This window comes from Pelodiscus sinensis, chromosome 18, assembly GCF_052426305.1.
Source record: "Pelodiscus sinensis isolate ZL-2025 chromosome 18, ASM5242630v1, whole genome shotgun sequence".
NCBI lineage: Eukaryota > Metazoa > Chordata > Testudines > Trionychidae > Pelodiscus > Pelodiscus sinensis.
The window spans coordinates 29,386,409-29,406,427 of record NC_143069.1 but is presented as its reverse complement, the minus strand read 5'-3'; the positions used below and the strand labels follow the sequence as shown (position 1 = coordinate 29,406,427).

At 50.3% G+C, this 20,019-nt stretch overlaps 2 protein-coding genes and 2 pseudogenes across 2 annotated transcripts in view; 3 read left to right on the top strand and 1 right to left on the bottom strand.

Moving 5' to 3' along the window:
- Positions 1-20,019, top strand: part of LOC142823756 (alpha-1B-glycoprotein-like) — a 415,238-nt gene that overhangs the window by 242,960 nt on the left and 152,259 nt on the right. The window lies entirely within an intron of this gene.
- On the top strand, positions 2,296-4,449 carry LOC142823851 (olfactory receptor 2D2-like; annotated as a pseudogene).
- On the top strand, positions 3,906-5,329 carry LOC142823757 (olfactory receptor 5C1-like; annotated as a pseudogene).
- LOC142823751 (olfactory receptor 5C1-like) lies at positions 14,249-15,181 on the bottom strand. Its single transcript, XM_075915073.2, has one exon. The coding sequence runs from the start codon at positions 15,179-15,181 to the stop codon at positions 14,249-14,251; it is 933 nt and encodes a 310-aa protein (XP_075771188.2).

Here is a 20,019-nt window from a genome sequence, read left to right as displayed (position 1 = left end):
AATATCCCTTCCACAACCTTTAGTTAGTTTAAGTGATTCTGTCTCTGGATACTCCTCTTAGCTTTGGAAATGTCCAGTCCCTCGTTTAATGTTGATAAGTTTCAGCTTAGGCACCATCCTGTGGCAATGAGTTCCCCAGTTCCTGAGGGTATGACTACGTCTTTTGATCAATTTTTTAATATCCCACTGTAATTTCATGGGCTGTCCTGTTGTTGCTGCACTGGGCAACAGGGAGAGCAGAATCCCCTGAGCCGTTTTCTTTGTCTCATTTACTTGGCATCATGCTCCCTCTTACACTTTATACACCACTCAACTCTCTTTCTTCTCTCCACAGGAGAATTTTCTGGAATCCAATGTGTTCCCAAGCCCCTGTTCAGGCTACATTTCCTGTGTAGTGTTGGGGGTAGGGGCAGAGCTGCAGGCAGGACCCAGATGCAGATGAAGGGCTGTGAGCGTGTTTCCAAACTGGTACCACGTCCCCACTTCTCCGGCTCTTCCATGAACTGAGCAAACCGTGCCCCTCTGGTCTCTCAGATAGGTTTTTCAGACATCCTGCATCCCTGCTGTCACAGCCATTTCCTATGTCTAGCTGCTATTTCCAGCCACTGGCTTGAGTCAGACTCTTCTCTGTTAGACCCAAGAGCTGCTGTGCAATTTTGTTCCCCACGTCAATACTTCTAGCCTGGGATCACGTTGCCCTTCCCTCTCTTTGTTCTACTAACTAGTGTGAGCACCTGCCATTTCTCATGATCAGGAAAATTTTCCATTCCTTCAGGCATTTCTGGAGCTCTGCTCTGAACCCTCTCCCTTTGACCAACTCCCTCAACATGCCAGTTTAGCTGTTTCCCAAGGGAATGGTTATTTCAGAACCTTCCTCCCATCTCACCTTGGACTTGTATGAAATTTTCATCTCTACATGGGCTGGGCGGAAAATAGAATTACCTGCATTTCACTTCGTGTGCCCATAACTTTTGGAGCTCAGTATTATAACAATGACTAGAATTCAGTGTCATGCTTCAGGGATTCAGTTGGACATCCACAATGATCAGGAAGGAATATCCCATCCTCCTTCCCACGAGGTACGGATGAAATTACCAAAAGGTGGGTGTCGAGCCCCTCTTCAGGCTACATTTCCTCTGTGGCACTGGGGAAGGGCAGGGCTGCAGGCAGGACCCAGAGGCGGACGAATGGCTGCAGGTCCCCTCTTCATGGGCTCTTCAATGAACTAAGCACTCTAGCCCCCAAGGTAGGTTTTCCAGACATCCTGCAATCCTGCTATCACAGCCGCTGTGTCTAGCTACCTCTTCTAGCCACTGGCGTGGATCAGAGCATTCTGTGCTAGATCCAAGAGCTGCTGTGCAATTTTATTCCCCGTGTCGGTATTTCTAGCCTGGGATAGAGATGCATTTTCCCCTTCTCGTCTGCTATCTAGCGTGAGGTTCCTGCATCACTCATTATCAGGCAGATTTTCCAATCCTTCAGGCATTTCTGGGGCTCTGCTCTGAGGGATTGACCAACCCCCTCCTGAATCGCTTTTCGGCTGTTTCCCAAGAAGGTGGTAATTTCAGACCCTCCTGTCTCACCTTGGACTCCATGTATGACCTCGTCATCCCTACCTGAGCCTCGCTGTTAATAAACTGATAATAACCTAATAACCCTTTCCGTGCCTGTAACATTTGGAGCTCAGTATTATAACAGTGAGTAGAGCTCAGTGTCATGTGTCAGGGATTTACCTGGGCATCTACAGTGCCCAGGAAGGAATATTCAGCCCCTCCCATGAGGTCTACATGAAATTATCCTAAGATAGGTGTACAAGTGGTCAAAAGACCATCCTGAAAGTGCAGTTGTCTTGTTGAGTGTGAATGCGAGTCAGCAAAGTGGAGCAGCTCTGACAACACTGCGCTAACAGGCTGGGGTGGGAACAGGAGCATCGTGGGTCTGACACGGGAAGAGAGTTTCCAGCTCTGCTTGGCACTGGTGAGCTCTCATCTGGAGCTCTGAGTCAAGTTCTAGGTGACACATGCTGCACAAGCTGTGGGCAAATCGGAGACAGTCCGGGGAGAGCAGCCAAAGGGCAAAGGTTTAGAAATGCATCTCTAGCAGGCAGAGCTAGACAAACGGGGCATGTTTGGCCTTCATGAAAAGAGACAGAAGGATAGTAATAGAGGTGCAGCTGTGTTAGACTGATCTTGCTGAAACAAAAGACAGGACTATGCAGCACTTTAAAGACTAACAAGACGGTTTATTAGGTGATGAGCTTTCTGGCCCACAAAAGCTCATCACCTAATAAACCATCTTATTAGTCTTTAAAGTGATGCATAGTCCTGTCTTTTGGAGACAGAAGGGAACTTGGTATCAGGCTTCAAGGACACTAAGGCTGCTGGCTGACCCGGGCCAGCATGTCAGTCTGGTAGTCAGAGGAACACCGGGACCCGGAGTCTGTACGTCACAGGTACGCATGGTTGGACCAGAGCAATGACTTTTACAGTGACCGTCTGCGACTGAGCAGAACGGAGCCAGGGTTGGGTTGGCATCTCCACGGTGGGAAGTTTAAATAGAGATTGAACTGTTAAACCGTTCCCCAAATGGGATTTGGTTCCCAAGGAGCAACAGGCGGAATGTGTCAGCACATCACCTCACTAACAGTTCCCTTCTCTTCCCCACTCAGGTGCTGCCACAGCCCCCGCCATGGACGAGGGCAACTGGACGTCCATCTCCGAGTTTGTGCTCCTGGGTCTGTCCGAACAACAGGACCTGCAGCCGCTGATCGTTGCGGTGCTCCTGGTCACCTATCTGGTGAACCTGGCAGGCAACTCCCTGCTGCTGGGGCTTGTATGTGCTGACCCCAGCTCCGCAGCCCCATGTATTTCCTCCTCAGCCAGCTGGCCGTGGTGGACATGAGCTTTGCCTCCATCACCCTGCCCCAGGCTCTGGTGCACGCCCTGACCCAGCACCGGGCCATCTCCTTCACCAGTTGCATGGCCCAGCTCTTCCTCTTTCTGACTGTGGGCAACATGGAGGGCTACCTGCTGGCTACCATGGCCTACGACCGCTATGTGGCTGTCTGTGACCCGCTGCGCTACTCTGCTGTGGTAACATGGTCCCTGTGCCTCAAGATGGTGGCTGCTTCATGGGCCGTGGTGATCCTGCACTCCCTGCTGGCAACTGTCATGGCCGCGCAGCTGCACTACTGTGGTAACCACCTGCAGCATTTCTTCTGTGACCTGCCACCGCTCCTGCTCCTCTCCTGCACCCGGCCCCTTGCCAATGAACTTGTTGCCCTCACCGAGGGTGTCTTGGTAGTGCTAAGCCCTTTTGCCTTCATCATGGCCACTTACACCCGCATCGGCCTCGCTGTGGCCCGCCTGCGCTCTGCCCAAGGCCTGCGCAAGGCCCTCTCCACCTGCAGCTCCCACTTGATTGTGGTGTTGCTCTTCTATGGCACCGCGGTCTGGCCCTACTTCCGCCCAGACTCCAGTGATGCTGAGGGGCACGACCAGCAAGTGACCTTCTTCTACACTGCGGTGGCGCCCGCTCTGAACCCCCTCATCTACAGCCTGAGGAACAAGGACGTGGCTGCGGCCCTGAGGAGGGTATGGAGGAGGGTGCGGGCTTGGGGCATGTGAGTCCAGCCCATGGCTGCAGTGCTGCACTGGGCATGGACTTTCCACCCAAGATATGTCTGGGGAACCTTCCCCCTTAACTCCTCCAGGATACCTGGGTGCTTTTCTCCTCAGACATGAGGCTAATGAAACTAACACATATGTGGGGTCACACCCACCAACACACACACAAGTACAGACAGCCCAAGTCTTTCCATGGAAAAGGGGGTAAATTACAGCATGTTCTCATGGGCATGGCCACACTGAGTCAGCCCCAAGGCCTCTTGTATTAATTTAGTTAATATGCATCGGCCCAAAGATCTGAACTTGATAGTAACTAGACTGGGTCAGTTCAATGGTCCATCTAGCCCAGTATCCTGTCTTCTCATGGTGGCAAGGTGCCCCAGAAGAAATGAACAAAATAGGGAATTGCTTTCACTCCTAGCTTCTAACAATCGGAGGCTACGGACACCCTCCCTGCACATTTTGTCTAATGACCATTGATGGACTTGTCCTCCATAAACTTAACCCAGTTCATTTTTGAACCCTGGTATAATCTTGACCTTCAGAACATCCTCTAGCAAGGAGTTCCACAGGCTGACTGTGCACTGGATGAAGAAGTGCTTCATTTTGTTTGTTTTAAATCTGCTTCCTATTACTTTCATTGTATCACCCTTAATTCTTGTGTTACAAAGAGTAAAAAGCCTTTCTTTATTTACTTTAACCCCCAAGTCGTCACTGTTCCAAGATGAAAAGTCCCCGTCCTATAAATCTGTACTCATAGCCAAGTGCCCCGACCATCTGTGTTTGTGTTTTCCTTCTCTGCACCTTCTCCAAGTCCAAAACGTCTGTTCTGGAACTGAAGGGGGAACATTGGCACACAGGGGTCAAAGAGTGGTCGTGCCATGGATTCATGCAGAGGTTGTGGGATATTTTCTGTGTCATTATCTGTCCCTTTACTAATGACTCCCAACATTGTGGTGGCTTTTGGAGCTGTTGCTGCATATCAAGGGGAGATGGGTTTGTCTAACAGATCTGTGCTAGGAATTCCCCTCCAGCTGAGACCTAAGCCTGCTCCTCTTCTCACTCACACTGACCATCTTCCTGTTGGGCCTGGTGGTTCTGATCTGGGACAAGGGCTCGCTCCACACCCCCATGTACTACTTCCTCAGCCACCTGGTGCTGCTGGACCTCTGCTTCTGTTGTGCTGGGGCCCTGTCGCCTGTGCCGTGGGATGGTGCTGGGTTCTTATGCAGCGGGGCAGCCAGCGCCGCTATGCACACCAGCCTGGCCTTCCGCCTGCCCTTCTACCAGGCCCATGTCCTCGACCACTTCTTCTGCATCATCCCCTCTGTGCTGGTGCTGGCCTGAGCCAACACCAGCTTCAACCAGGCCCTGCTGCTGGCCATTTGTGGTACCAAACAGAGCGTCACCTTGCTGGCCATCCTGGCCTGCCATGGGCTCACCCTGGGGGCCGTAGGACAGGTGGGCTCGTGCCGGGCTGCCTTTACCTACAGCTCCCACCTGGCAGCTGTGGCCGTGCACTATGGGACCATCATCTTTACGTATGTGCTATGCCACACAGGCCGACATGATGGCCGCCGCTTTTTACACCGTGGTCATCCCCACCTTTAATCCTGCTATCTACAGCCTGCGCAGACCTGATGTCAAGGTGATGTCAAGCTGGTTAAGCAGCTCCTAGACAGGTGCCACTGAAGCAGGGGCTGGAGGAGGGTGGCTGAGAACAAGGGAGATGGGGAATGAAGGCTGTTCAGGGTTTGGAATGGCACTGTCCTACTACTGCAGTGTAGATGCAACCCATGCAGACTGTGGGCACATTGGTAATGCATCTCCCCAAGTGACAGTAGCTAAGGTTCCAATGACTCCCATTGACCAGTGGTTAGGTGGGTTTAGCTATGTCTGTCTGGGATGTGGATTTTTCATGTCCCACAGCACTATCATTAAGTTGAGCTACACTCTGTGCAGAGCCCAGGGATGAGAAAAGCAGTCAAAGTCTAGCCAACAGCCCTTTTAGCTCTCTACTCCATCTGTGAGCACTTTTCTTTCAGTCATATCCTGTCCTCATTGGACAAATGTGCACTGAGAGCCAATGGGGATGTTTTCCTGAATCCAACAGCTGCTCTCAGACTGTCAGACACCAGGGCTGTTCTCAGTCCATCATCGACAAGATGAAACCCCACTTTCCTGTCTCTGCATTTCATGCCAACCCCTTGCAAGCTTGGACCCTAGGAACAGGGGGACAGGACTGGGCCCATGTGTGCCTTCATCTAACCCTTTGGAATTGAGTGGTTTCCTCCAAATATTGCTGAGGCGGGGAGAATTGAACAGTGATCTGGAGTTGCACCCCACCTCTGTGCACATAGTTCAGGGGTGGGAGGAGTCCTAATGTCTCCAAGCATCTCTCAGAGCTCTGTGCTTGCACCAGGGAGAGAATCTTTGAACTCTTTCCCCTGGACAATGCGCTTTTTGGAGGGATCGTAGTATAAACATTGTGTAAATTACCACAAACGTCTATCTCAACCCATCAGCTGCTCCACTTCCATCCTCAGCTCCCTTCCCCAAGGACACCAACTTTTAACAAGGCCCAGAGCGGCATGGATTCATTATCAGTAATGAACACACCAGGGGATGAGGTGAAGAAAGGAGCACAGGGAGACCCAGGCAGGGACACATGTCCCTATGCCGCGTATTCCTGTGTTAGATGGCTAAACGGGACTCTTGAATAAATGGAGATAGGTTCTAGCTCCCCTTTATGTGGCCTGATGCAACGGCAGTCCTGGTTAGGGTGAGCAGATGACCCAATAATGGGGTCATCGTTCCAATATTAGGGGCTTTGTATTACATACGTGACTATTCACCTGCAAAATACAAGTATCTCAATTAGAAACCCTGCTGTGTAGTGGGAGACTCCAGGAGCACAATCTATTTAGCTGGACATGGAGAAGGTGAAGGCGTGACTTAAGCCCAGTCTATAGGTAGCTACATAAGGGGTAAATATTTAATAATAGGCCCTTCAGTCTAGCAGAGGAAGGTCTAACCGAGCAATAAACAACCTAGGCTAATGAGTGGGCCACATGCATGGTGCTTCTTCATCTCAGTGAGCCGCAAGTATGTCATAACCAAGACAGTCTCCTGGGACAGGGTAGTTTTAAAAGCTCAATGTGCTTGAGTACCTAGAATTTGCAGGGGATGCTGACTGAACCGTAGCAGCGCTGTGATTTGATGCAGAGGGAGCACACGGCTCTCACAGTCAGAGCTGTGAGCAATCACTGCATGCCTCACTTCATGTTCCTTGCTTTAAGTGCATGTCACTTTAGCAATACCAGCAGGAAAAAAAACCTACTTGGATGGAAACCAGTGGAATCTGCACATGGGCAACAGGAAACAAAATGCCTCACGGACCACCCATCGAACCTTGATGGGCCATGTGCAGCCTGTGGTCTAGCCTATCCACTGCTGGTCTAGCCTGATCGAAAGTTGAAGCTGAAGCCCGACAAGTTCAGCACAGGGGGAATGAACCATAGGGACAATTGACCAAGGGTCATGGTGGATTTTCCATTAGTGACAATTTTTCCATCAATCAGGGTTGCTTTTCTAGAAGATCTGCCCCCGAGGGCCATTCTCTGGCCCGTGTGACACAGGGGTCCCACAAAAATCAATGAATAATCTCAAAACTCTCCCAAATCCGAGTGTGACAGAAAGGCAAGAGCAAGATGTGAGGCCAGCCAATTGCTCAGCTCTCAGCCCCAGGGACCAAGGGTGTTTGTCTAAAACTCGCCTTTGGCTCAAACAGGGACGAATCCTGAATTGTCCTAGAGCCTGGGCCATACGGGAGGGAGGTGGATAGGGAGAGGTATTGGGCAGCGCGATCCCAATGGGCCTTTCTGGCCTTGGCGTGTATGAGTCCGTGTTAATTGTAGGTGGCACCTTCCCTATAGCTCCCTCACTTCATGGCCACACGTAGACTGGTTTTGTAGGAGCCATTTCCCTTCATTCCCCCACTATATAGGGATGTGAGTGTACCCCTCCCCCCACCATATACGGCTGTGTATACGTACCCACTCCCCCACCCTACAGGGCTGTGTTTATTCCCCCTCCACCATCATATAGGACTGTGAATGTGTCCCTCCCCCACTATATTGGGCTGTGTACATTCTCCACCATGCAGGGTTATGTTTACTACCCCCTCCCTATCTGAGTGGGGGGGGTGGGAGAGAACAACCTGCCACTCTGGGCTTCGAACAGACTATTGAGATGGACAATTATCCTTGGACACAGGCTTTAGCCTCCTCCCCACTCCCATCCTGGGGGTCTGATGGAGGAGCCATTCACACAACAGGTGTACATGGGGGTGGGGGGAGCATTGTCAACATATATTTCTTGACAGGAAAAAATACTTCCAATGGACATGCCCAGATAATTTAATCTCTGCACCTGCCTGCCTGTGAAATGGTCTCTTCCATGGAGGAGAGAAGCCCTAAAGTTCCTATATGTTGGAATGAACCATTTCACTGGGTGGAGAGGAGTGAAAGTAGAAGAGAGATGAAACGTCAAAGGCCATAACTCTCACTTTTTGTAACGGATGGAAGGGGTCTGGCCAACTGTCTTAACTGCCACTTTGGAAGGTCCTATTTTCGCTCATGGGGAGGAGTCTGGCCAATAGCCTGAACTGCCACTTTGGAAGGTCTCATTTTTATGGTAGGGACCAAAGTTGTCCCTCCTTTGACTTCTCCTTTTATTTCCCAGTACAAATGAGTTGCTTATTACACTCCAGATATTGTTTGTTACCACACCTATACCATGAATTTGCCAACTCAAATAAAACATTCTTGACTATTATCCTGTCCTTCCGTCCTTATTGTACTCCTGTACAACCTCTTAGGCATTTGTTTGTGTAGTTACAGGTGATCCCTGAGTGTTTTTGTACCATCCTCTCCAGTCAGGAATGAGTTCATTTGTTTAGCCAGTATTTGATGTGTTACCTTATTACTAATGCCTACTCTGGTTTTCCATGGTTCAGAGGGCAGGAGATCCAGCCCAGCTCAGAAAAGCAGCAGATAGAGCCCCCAAAGGAGCCAATGTAAATTTACTCCCCAAAACAATAGAGTGAGGAATCCTCAAAATCTTCTTGCGATTTAAACCCTGCCCCAGCGTGGAAGGTGGAGAAAGCTGAAATCAGAGCCCAGAAACTGAAGAGGCAGTGACCAAAAAAAGGAGAAAGATTTTGTCAGTGTCCTAAATATAAGGAAAGGGTTGATTATATTTTAAACTTTAATACATATTGTAGGATTCTCCAGGAGAGATGCCCTATAGAGGTGTTGAGTGTGGGAAAGGATTCAATTGGAGCTCATACCTTAGTCTCCATTGGAAAATTAACTCAGGAGAATGACCCTGAGAGGTGTGAATGTGGGGGAAAATTTGGTAGGAACTGAACGCCCACTAAGCCCCTGAAAATCTGTACAGGAGAGAGTCCCCATCGGTGTGGGTGACTGGGAGAGGATCCTGGGAATGGTCAGACCTCATTCCTCATATGGGGGGGTGCACGCAGGAGCAAGTGTGTTCCCATGCACCCCCCAAGGCAGAAGGGGCTAGCCCATGATGCTGGTGCAAGGTTTTGGGAAGAAGAGAGAGGGCATAGGATGAGTCCAGATTGGGTACCAGTAGTCCCCCATTTATAGGGAGCTCCCGGCACACATAGTCAGACCAATGGCTCTTCTAGCCCAGTTTCCTGTCTTCTGACAATGGCCAGTGCTAGGTGCTTCAGAGGGAATGAATAGAAGAGGGCAATTATCCAGTGATCCATCCCTTGCCATCCAGTCTCAGATTCTGAAATCAGAGCCCAGAAACTGTAAAGGCAGTTTAGAGACACCTGGAGCCTGGCCTTGCATCCTTGAACATCTTGTCTAATAATCATTGGTGGACTTATCCTCTGGAAAGAGACCCCATAAGAATCCTGAATGCAGGAGAGGTTGAACCTTGGTCACCAAGAATAAATGATATCAGGTGTATTTAGGGCATAAAGGCGAAATACAAGTTTTAATTCATGTTGTAATGCAGGGCCTCAGGGCCTCAGGTTAGTATGATATTTAGCTTAGCAAAATAAGGCTTAAAGCCTAAAGACATGGCATAGGCCACTACCCAGGAAGCAGTGCTTAATTTGTGCCAGGGCTTGCCTCAGCTGAGCCCCGGCACCTTTAGGTTTGGCAGCTCATAGCCCACTGTCTCTGTTGTTGCTGCATCAGTCAATGTTAAAAAATTGTTTTAGTCCTGGCACTTAACTGCTTGCATCCTGGCACTTCTTTCATGACTAATTAAGCACTGCCAGTAAGTGACCTTAGATCATAAATAGACAAAAGATAACAATGTCCCTATAGCAGAGATGGCATAAGGTAGAAAGCTGCATTAAGTGCTGTTCAACTGCTGATATTTAGGAAAAGTACACTGAAATGTCCCTGTTAAAGATGATTTGAGTATTTGTGGGCAGCGGTTTGAGGATTGAGGGGGTCAGCAATCTTCAAAGCACAAGTCATGGTGTTGATTGAGTGTATGAAATGTGCATGAGTAGAAGAGTCTTGGAGAAAAGTCAAGACAGAGGCCGGAGACCTGATGAACTGAACTTCATTACACAGCGCTGTGGAGAAATCACAAGGGGATTTCTACTGGACGCAGCCAGGTGAACTCTTTTATACAGCGCAGTAAACAACCTCTACTTGACATGCCCGAACTTGTTGCTGGGCAGGATACAGCAGCTATCATGTTTGGCAGAGAGCCAAACATGTTACAGTTTTTTTCTTTTCCCACCTAAATATGCTTATCCTGCCACCACTCAGTATTCCCCTGTGACCTGCCCCCACTTATGTTAAGGGCCTGCTTCCACAATTGATATATGGACGAGGGTTAAATGGCAGCGCCCAGGGGGACCATTGTCCCCATGGCTCTCTTAAAGGGAGGTCCCCCTGCCCCCACCTGTCTGTCCTGCTGCAATGGACACAGGACAGACAGACCACATCAGTCCCACCCCTGCCAGGGCAGGGCTGTGCAGCCCCTCCCCACCCCAGCCCCGGGGTCTGAGTAGCCATTGGGGACAGGGCAGTGGCCTGGTCAGATGCCATAACTGCCACTTTGGAACATTCCATTCTCACTGGAGGGAGAGATAGGATCAACAGCCATAACTGCCTCTTTGGAAGGTCCCATTCTGCTTGTGGGGAGGGAGCTGGCCAGCTGCTATAACTACCAGTTTGGAAGGCCCCATTCTCATGGGTCTTTGGCTGACACCGACTGAGACCAGAAAAAAAATCCTGGAAAAATTATATATTGTTGAGAGACTAAAGAAAATGTGATCTCTAAGTTGAGCTGTGGCTATTTCTTACCACTCCCTCACAGTAACATGGTTTATCCCAGTCATTGGTGCTTCTCTTGCTCCTGGAAGGAACCATTTTTTTCTGGGGAGGATGTTTTTTTAATATCAGGGGAAGGCCATCAGATTTATTTTGACTGTCAGAAAAAATTCATTAAAAGTTCTCCTGTTGCATTATTGGCTCCTTTTCAATCTAGAGGAGAGGTTAAAAATCCCAAATCCGGAGGCCCTGAACATAGAGAGGGGAAGGGGAGTGAACTCACCTTATATAGTGGGGGAAGGGAGCTCAAGGATCCCTATATGGTGTGGAAGGAAGTAAATCCAAGCCCATAGGGGAGGGGCACGACTCCCACAAGATCTCTCTATGGGTATGTCTACACTAGCCCCCTAGTTTGAACTAGGGAGGCTAATGTAGGCATTCGAAGTTGCAAATGAAGCCCGGGATTTAAATATCCCGGAATTATTTGCATGTTCCCAGGCGGGCGTCATTTTTAAATGCCCCGTAGTTCGAACTGATTGCCTGTGGCTACACGCGGCAGTCAGAAGTTAATCCACAAGTTAATTCGAACTAATAACATAGTTCGAATTACTGTTTGACTGCCGCGTGTAGCCGCAGGCAGTAAGTTTGGACTAGTGGAATTTCAAAATGGTGACTGGACGGGAACATGCAAATAAAGCCCGGGATATTTAAATCCCGGGCTTCATTTGCAACTTCGAATGCCTACATTAGCCTCCCTAGTTCAAACTAGGGGGCTAGTGTAGACATACCCTATGTGTGTCCGTGAATCAAGGTAGTTCTTAGTAAATGTGCCACTTTTAGGGTAGCCACTTTTGGTTGGCTGTATTCTTGGATGTCTCTTCACATGGCATAAACTTAAAAGATTCATCTTTAATTACTGGAGTCTCCCAAGCAATGCTGGAAGGTTGGCCACCCTCACCACTTATTGTTAACAGAGGTTCTTAGAAATCAAAGTCAGATGGACCATTCGGCTCACCACATCTCACACACACACAGATCCTAGGATTCATTCCTCTCTGAACTAGCGCTAAACTTTTAGGCAAACTTCCTTGAGCCGTAGGGTTGACCGATCACAGCCGGCAGCGCATCTTGCCTTTGCCTTTCTGTAGCACATGGAAACTTTTGAGATTTATTCCTATATTCGTAATGGGGCCCCTTTTGTCACACAGGCTAGAGAACAGCCCCAAGACAATTCCTACAGCAGATCTCCCAGAGAACCAACCCAGCTTGACCGAAATTTGGTCAGGGATGGAATATCCACCACAACCCTTGATCAATTGTCCCCATGATTCATTCCACTCATCCTTACAAATGTACACCTTATTTCCAGTCTGAGTTTGTCTAACTCAATGACCCGCCATTGGATGGGGCAAGTCCTTCTGCTGCTGGATTATACAGCCCATTATTAAGCATTTATCCCCTATGTAGATACTTATGGATTGGGCGCAAGTCACCTCTTCCCATTCTCTGAACAGACTGAGATTCTGGAGTCTTTCATTTTACTTCAGATTTTTTAATCTTTAATCGTGCTCAGAGGGCTTCGTTGAGCCCTCTCTGACAAATTGCCCTTGTCTTCAAATTGTGGGTCCCAACACTGTGGTTGCACCAGGCCAAAAACAGAGCTTTTAGAACCCATCTATTCCCGAGTACCCACCTAACACAGGAATGTGCAGCATAAACACAACTGCCTCTACCTGGGTCCGCCCATGCTCCCATCTTCAACGCATCCACCGGTATGTTCATTACTGCTAATACAACAACATAAGAACATAAGAACAGTTGTACTGGGTCAGACCACAGGTCCATCTAGCTCAGTAGTCTGTCTGCCGACAGTGGCCAGCACCAGGTGCCCCAGAGAGGGTGGACCGAAGACAATGATCAAGTGATTTGTCTCCTGCCATCCTTCTCCAGCCTCTGACAAACAGAGACCAGGGACACCATTTCTATGCCTGGCTAATAGCCTTTTATGGACCTAACTTCCATGAAATTATCTAGCTTCTCTTTAAACTCTGTTATAGTCCTAGCCTTCACAGCCTCCTCTGGCAAGGAGTTCCACAGGTTGACTACACGCTGTATGAAGAAGAACTTTCTTTTATTAGTTTTAAACCTGCTACCCATTAACTTCATTTGATTTAACTTTTCTTTATTCGCCCTTTCCACACTACTCATGATTTTATATACCTCTATCTTCCCTCGGTCTTCTCTTTTCTAAACTAAAAAGTCCTAGTTGTTTTAACCTCTCTTCATATGGGACCCGTTCCAAACCCCTAATAATTTTAGTTGCCCTTTTCTGAACCCTTTCCAAGGCCAAAATATCTTTTTTGAGGTGAGGAGACCACATCTGTACACAGTATTCAAGATGTGGGCGTACCATAGTTTTATACAGGGGCAGTAAGATATTCTGTGTCTTATTTTCTATCCCTTTCTTAATAATTCCTAGCATCCTAGGAATTATTTGTCTTTTTGACCACCACTGCATACTGTGTGGAAGTTTTCAGGGAACTGTCCAGGATAATGCCAAGATCTCTTTCCTGATTTGTCATAGCCAAATTAGCCCCCATCATACTGTACGTATAGTTGGGGTTATTTTTCCCAAAGTGCATTACTTTACACTTATCCACATTAAATTTCATTTGCCATTTTGTTGCCCAATCACTCAGTTTGGTGAGACTTGTTCCACGCTGCTCTGAGCCTTGTTAGGAGCTGGTATCCTCAGAGACGGGATGGGGTGGAAGCAGAGCAGCTGATGGGTTGTGGTGGGAGTTTGTGGCAATTAACAGGATGCTTATCCTACGATCCCACCAAGTCAGATATTGTCCAGGGGATGGAGTTCATAGATCCGCCCCAGGTATGCAATTGCAGGTCTGTAAGATGTCTGGAGTCATTAAGCACCTGCTGACTATAAAGAAAGAGCCAAAAAGGTTGTTGGCTAGATTTTGATCACTTTGCTCAGGCCTGGCCAATGCTAAGCAGTTGGTCCACCCAACTATGTCAGCTGAGGGTGTGAAAAGCCTACACTCCAGAGGGACGTAACTAAACCCACCTAATCCCCAGCACAGCCAGAGCAAGGTTGATGGAAGAACTACTGTGTGGTACCTAGCTACTGCCTCTCAGGCAGGTGCATTTCTGATGCTCACCCATCAAACTAGGTTGGATTTCCACTAATGAGTTACACCAATGCTGTTGCAGACCCTAAGAAGCCTCCTTCCCTATCCCTTAGTTCTCAGCCACCCTCCTCCAGTCCCTGTCTCAGTTCCCCCACATGTGGCGCCTGCCCAAGAGCTGCTTAGCTAGGGCCCCCTTGACATCGGTGTTGCGAAGGCTGTAGATGACGGGGTTGAGGGTGGGGATGGCCACGGTGTAGAAAGCGGCGGCCATCTTGTCGGCCTGAGCGGAGTAGCTGCCTTCGGGCCGCAGGTACATGAAGATGAGTGTCCCATAGAGCACAGCCACAGCTGCCAGGTGGGAGCTGCAGGTGGAGGCAGCCCGGCACAAGCCCACCTGTCCCACAGCCCCCAAGATGAGACCATAGGATGCCAGAATGGCCAGCAAGGTGATGCTCTGGATGGTGCCACAAATGGCCAGCAGCAGGGCCTGGTTGAGGCTGGTGTCAGCACAAGCCAGGGCCAGCACAGGTGGGATGTCACAGAAGAAGCTGTTGAGGATGCGGCTATGGCAGAGGGGCAGGCGGAAGGCCAGGCTGGTGTGCACGGCCCCACTGGCCACTCCCGCCATGTAAGAGCCCAGCACCATCCCGCGGCAGAGGCGGGGTGGCATGGCAGCCTGGTAGTGCAGAGGGCGGCAGATGGCGGCGTAGCGATCGTAGGCCATGGCAGCCAGCAGGCAGCACTCCGCGTCCGCGGCAGCAGCAAAGAGGAACATTTGGAGAGCGCAGGCCAGGCTGGGAAGAGTGACCCAGCCAGCCATCAGGCCCTGCAGCATGACGGGACCCACGGTGCAGCAGGAGCAGAGGTCCAGCAGCGCCAGGTGGCTGAGGAAGTAGTACATGGGAGTGTGGAGCGAGCCCTCAGCCCGGATCAGAACCACCAGGCCCAAGTTTCCCATCAGGCCCAGTAGGACGACGGGCAATGCAAGAGAGAAGAGGAGCAGGCTTAGGTCTCGGCTGGAGGGGAAGCCCACGAGGAGGAAATCAGTCACCCCCGTGTGGTTTATCCCAGCCATGGGGCAGTGTGCAGATCTGTGGGGAGAGAGCATGGGTGAGAGCCTGCCCCTTTGCCAATTCCCCCTCCCCATGTGGGGTTGGCACCGCCCTCTCCTGGTGTCAAGGGTTAGTGGAGAGCTGGCCTGGTAGAGCGACGCAGCTACCTCTAGGATGGGTAGTTCGGGAGCAGCTCCATATAATACCCCATGACAATGTCTCACTCAGTGCTGAGATGCAGCCACCTTTGGGGTGGGGCAGCTGGGGAACAGCCACACATGATGCCACAGGACAGCTCAGGGCATGAAGCAAAGACTAAGCCAACATCCAAGCACACGTTAGGGAGGGAATTAGCAGGAGAAAGGAAATTGGTGAGGAAAGCTGCGTTCATGGTAGTGATTTAAGTCTGCAGAGCTGTTGAGCTGGGGGAGCTGAAGGGGTCAGGGAGATAATAGCAGGGCCTGGAGGCAGCGTGGCCCCATGGCATGGGCAGGCAGCAGGACAGGAACTCAGGACTCCTGGCTTCTGTTCCTTCTGTGTGACTTCCTGCTGCTAGGTCTCCAGTGCCCCTGATGGATTTAGACTGGGAGCTCCCAGGGCAGGACCAGTTTTTCATTTTGTGTCAGGGCAACAGCTGGCAGGACAGGGCCCTGATTTCAGTCGAAGTCAGGACAGGGCTCAGAATGAGGGGGTCTGATCTGTGCAATGTCCCCCATCTCATCTGTAGCCTCCCAGTGGTACCATAATACACATCCTCACACCGTGTGTTGGGGACACAGCCCCCAGCCCGGCCCCTCAATGTGACAGGGACAGCTGGTGCGGGGTGGCTGACTGAGAGACCCACGGGCTGGGTGCGATTGAGGCTGCACAGCCAGAGCACAGCAGAGATAGGGACAGTGCAGACAGCTTTGGGAGATACCCCCCGTCTCCATCCCTCAACATGGATCCCTCCATCCCAGACTGAACTGCACCCAGAGTACCCTGTGGGGGTGGTAGAAGAGGAGCCCAGGCCTGAGAGAGGAGGGAAGGACTCACAGAAAAGGTTGGGGCTGAGAGGTGCTGATGGGGATGGAGCAACTTGAGGGGGAATCCTTGAGAAGGGGAGGAATTAGAGAGGGGGACAGATAGAGAGAGAAGAAAAACTGCCTCCGCAGGGAGGGGTTGGGAGCCTTTATGGGCAAAGATTGGATGGATTCATGACTGAGAACCCAGGAATCCAGGCTCCCAACTCTGCCTCCCCCCTCCCCCACTGAAATCACTAGACCCCACCCCCCTCCCAGAGCCAGGGAGAGAACCCAGGCATCCTGGCCCCACTGGCTAAGGCTGGGTCGCTCACTGAGCAGAGATGGGCTCAGGCAGCGTGAAGGTAACGAGTCTGTGCAAAGGGGACGTTCCTGGCCAGGATAATCCCGTGTCCCATCTCTGCCCCATGGCACCCACCCTACCTGGGCAGCAGCAGGGTCTGTGTCTCTCGGTGCTGGTGCCTGCTGCTTCCATCTGGGAGGCATCGGGGCTTTTATTTCCTCTTTCTCTGAGTCCCCCCAGCACCGACTCTCAGGGCTGCTGCCTGAATCAGTCCCCACTGAGCTCCCCAGGCCCTGCAGAGAGAGGAGCTTCCGGGCTTGCTCATTACCCCCGGCACCTGCCCACAGGGACTCAGACGCAGGCAGTTAATTACATGGGAAATCAGGGGCCTGCAGAGGGACGGATACTGGGCCACAGATCCCCTCAGCCCTGTAAATCCTCCGAGTAACCAGTGTTTGAGCAGGGCCAGCCACGCACCTTCTGCCCCGTTGCCAAGCGCTTGGCCTCAAGGTGGCACTGGGGGTGTCGGCCATTTCCACCTTGCACTGCGTGAGGGTGACACCATCCCTGGTACTTCTGAGGCTGGGCTCCTGTGCTTCTTGGGATCCCCCTCTCCTCAGAGAACTGGGGAAAGAACCCAGGAGTTCTGGCTCTCGGTCCCCCGTCTCCAACATTGACCCCCCCCCCCCACACACTCCACTCCCCTCTGCAAGCCTGGTTTTCACTGAGGTTAGAGGATGATTTCTCTGGTCTTGGAGGGACCCTGAAAACAGCTAAATAGAGCCCCGTTGCCTAGGGGTGGGGTTAATACCCAGTGGTTGAGCAGGAGACTTGTGAGGGGTGGGACTTCTGGGATCTAGCTGGGTCTGTGGGAGCTGGTGGGTTAAAGGGCTGGGAGGCAGGACTCCTGAGTTCTATCCACAGAACTGAGAGGAGAAAGGGGGATAGCGGGTTAGAGCAGGGATGGGCTGGGAGCCAGGACCCCTGGGTTCTCTCTACCCCTCTTGGTGAGGGAGTGGATCGATACTCCAGGAGGGGCTCCTGTTGCCCCTGCAGTGACCCATATGCCTGCCTGATAATCCGATTTCCCTTCCAGACCTGAAAGAAAGCCTGTCCCCTACCAATTCTGCCTCCAGGCCCCTCCTCCAGCTGGGGATAGAGGAGGAGTGGTTGACGGTTTGGGCTGGAAGTTTGCGGTAATTAACCAGACGTTCACCCAATGCTCTCTCCAACCTGTGACACATTTCCCACTTCTCTGAGCCAGCCAGTCCCAGTGCAGTGGAAAAATTAGAGCCAATTCCCCCCAGAAGGAAAAGGCCCCATCCCATCCTCTGGCCCTTAGAACTAGACTCTCTCCAGTTATATTACCGCACAGGCAAAGCCATTGGGGATAATTGAAAAAGATTCTAAGCCCTGTTGCATTTTCACTCACCCACAAAAATATTGGAGTTTTCACATTTTTTAATTGTTTCATTTATTTACGTTTTCACAGTTGCAAGAGATTATGGAAGAGTTGGAAAGTAATTTCTTAATGACACTTGACATTGTGATTCAAAAGACTATAGCCTGATAGTCATTGATCCACAAACTGTGGAAGTCACAAAGTGCAGTGCTATAGACCGACAGAGAGATGCACATTTCTAAAATATACAGTTAGAAAATACACAGCATGGTCCCAAAATTAGTGAACTCAACAAAATACACACTGTCCATTGCTTCTAAGGGACACCTGCAAGTGTGGTGGCAGAGAGCGATTGCTCTCCAAGAGCTTTCTGGCAGGTTGTGCCTTGCCTCACCGAACCTTCCCCCAGTAGCTGATCATGTCTGGTCTGGACTCATAGAGCCTTGAGTCACACCCGCCAGAGGGCTGGCACAGTCTAAGCAGTCACACTTGTGCTAGGTTAGGGATATGGCAAGGCTGAGAACCGTGTTATGTCTCCGACCAACCAAGCAGAGGGGGATAACTCCCTGCCCCTGGAATAGGCCATCACCAGGAGATGGTACCCCAGTGTGGCATTGTCACTCCAACCAAAACTATAACACTGACTTAGAAAAACTTTATTCCACAAGCACAATCCAGACGGCCCAATTAACAGTCACTGGCTTACAGTAGATCCCTCCCGGGTTCCTCTGTATAGCTAAAAATCCCATCAAATTGGTGTTTGCTGGAGTGAATTTTTCAGGACTCAGCAGCAAACACCTGGGGACCATTAAAAAATGGCATGCCTTATGGCTTCCTGCCCAGTGGCTAAGCCGCCAACAGGGTTAGATGAGATTGTATCAAACCTTGCAGTGATAACCCAAGGTCCTAGCTACAATTCCCTCCCGGAGCTGTTGATTTTTCATTCATTCTCATGCCATTGCGAGTATCTGTCCTGACCTCAGGTATTGCTCAGGCCAGAGAACAGCCCCCAGAGAATTCCTGGCACAGATCTGTGAGATAAACCCATCCCCCCTCCATGGGCAGCAGCAGCCCCCAAAGCCACCACAGTGTTGGGACTCCTTAGGAAAGGGACTGATAATAATGTATAAATCTGTGGCATACCCACACCTTGACTAGTGCAGCAAACATGCTTGCCCTGCCTCACAACAGACATTTTGGAACTGGAGAAGCTGCAGAGAAGTAAAACAAAATGAGATTGAGGCATAGAACAACTTCTCTATGAGGACAGATTTATGAGACTGGGACTTTTCAGTTTGGAAAGCAACGACTCGGGGTGGGATATAGTAGACGTCTCTAAAATCATGACTGTTGCGGAGAAAGTAAATAAGGAAATGCCAGATCCAGCTTCTCATAACACAAGAACTAAGAGTGACCCAGCAAAAGTAGTAGGCAGCCCATTTAAAAGAACCTGAAGGCAGTGTTTCTTCACCCAAGGCAGAGTCAGCCTGTGGAACGCCTTGTTAGACGACATTCTGAAGGTCAAGACCATTACCTATGGGGTGCCTGGTGTTGGGCACCTTCAGCAGAGAGCATCCTGGGAGGGAATGACCATTGGACTGACCCAGACTAACGGCTCTTATGTTCAGATCATTGAGTGTTCGGGTCGATGGGTACTGAGAACATTTATAGAACAGGCTTTGGGGCTGATCCCATATGGACATGCCCTTGAGAATATGCCTTAATTTACCCCTATTCCATGGAAAGATTTGGGCTGTGTGTACTTGTGTGTGTGTAGGTGGGCATAGAATCATAGAATACTAGGATTGGAAAGGGACTTGAGAGGTCATTGAGTCCAGTCACCTGCCCTCACTGCAGGACCAAGTACGGACTAGACCTTCCCTGATAAACATTATCTAACCTACTCTTAAATATCTCCAGAGACGAAGATTCTGCCACTCCCTGGGCAATTTATTCCACTGTTTGACCACCGTGATGGTTAGGAACTTTTTCCTAATGTCCAACCTAAACCTCCCTTGCTGCAGTTTAAGCCCAGTGCTGCTTCTTCTATCCTCAGAGGCCAAGATGAACAAGTTTTCTCCCTCCTCCTCATGACACCCATTTAGATACCTGAAAACTGCTATCATGTCCCCCCCAATCTTCTCTTTTCTAAAC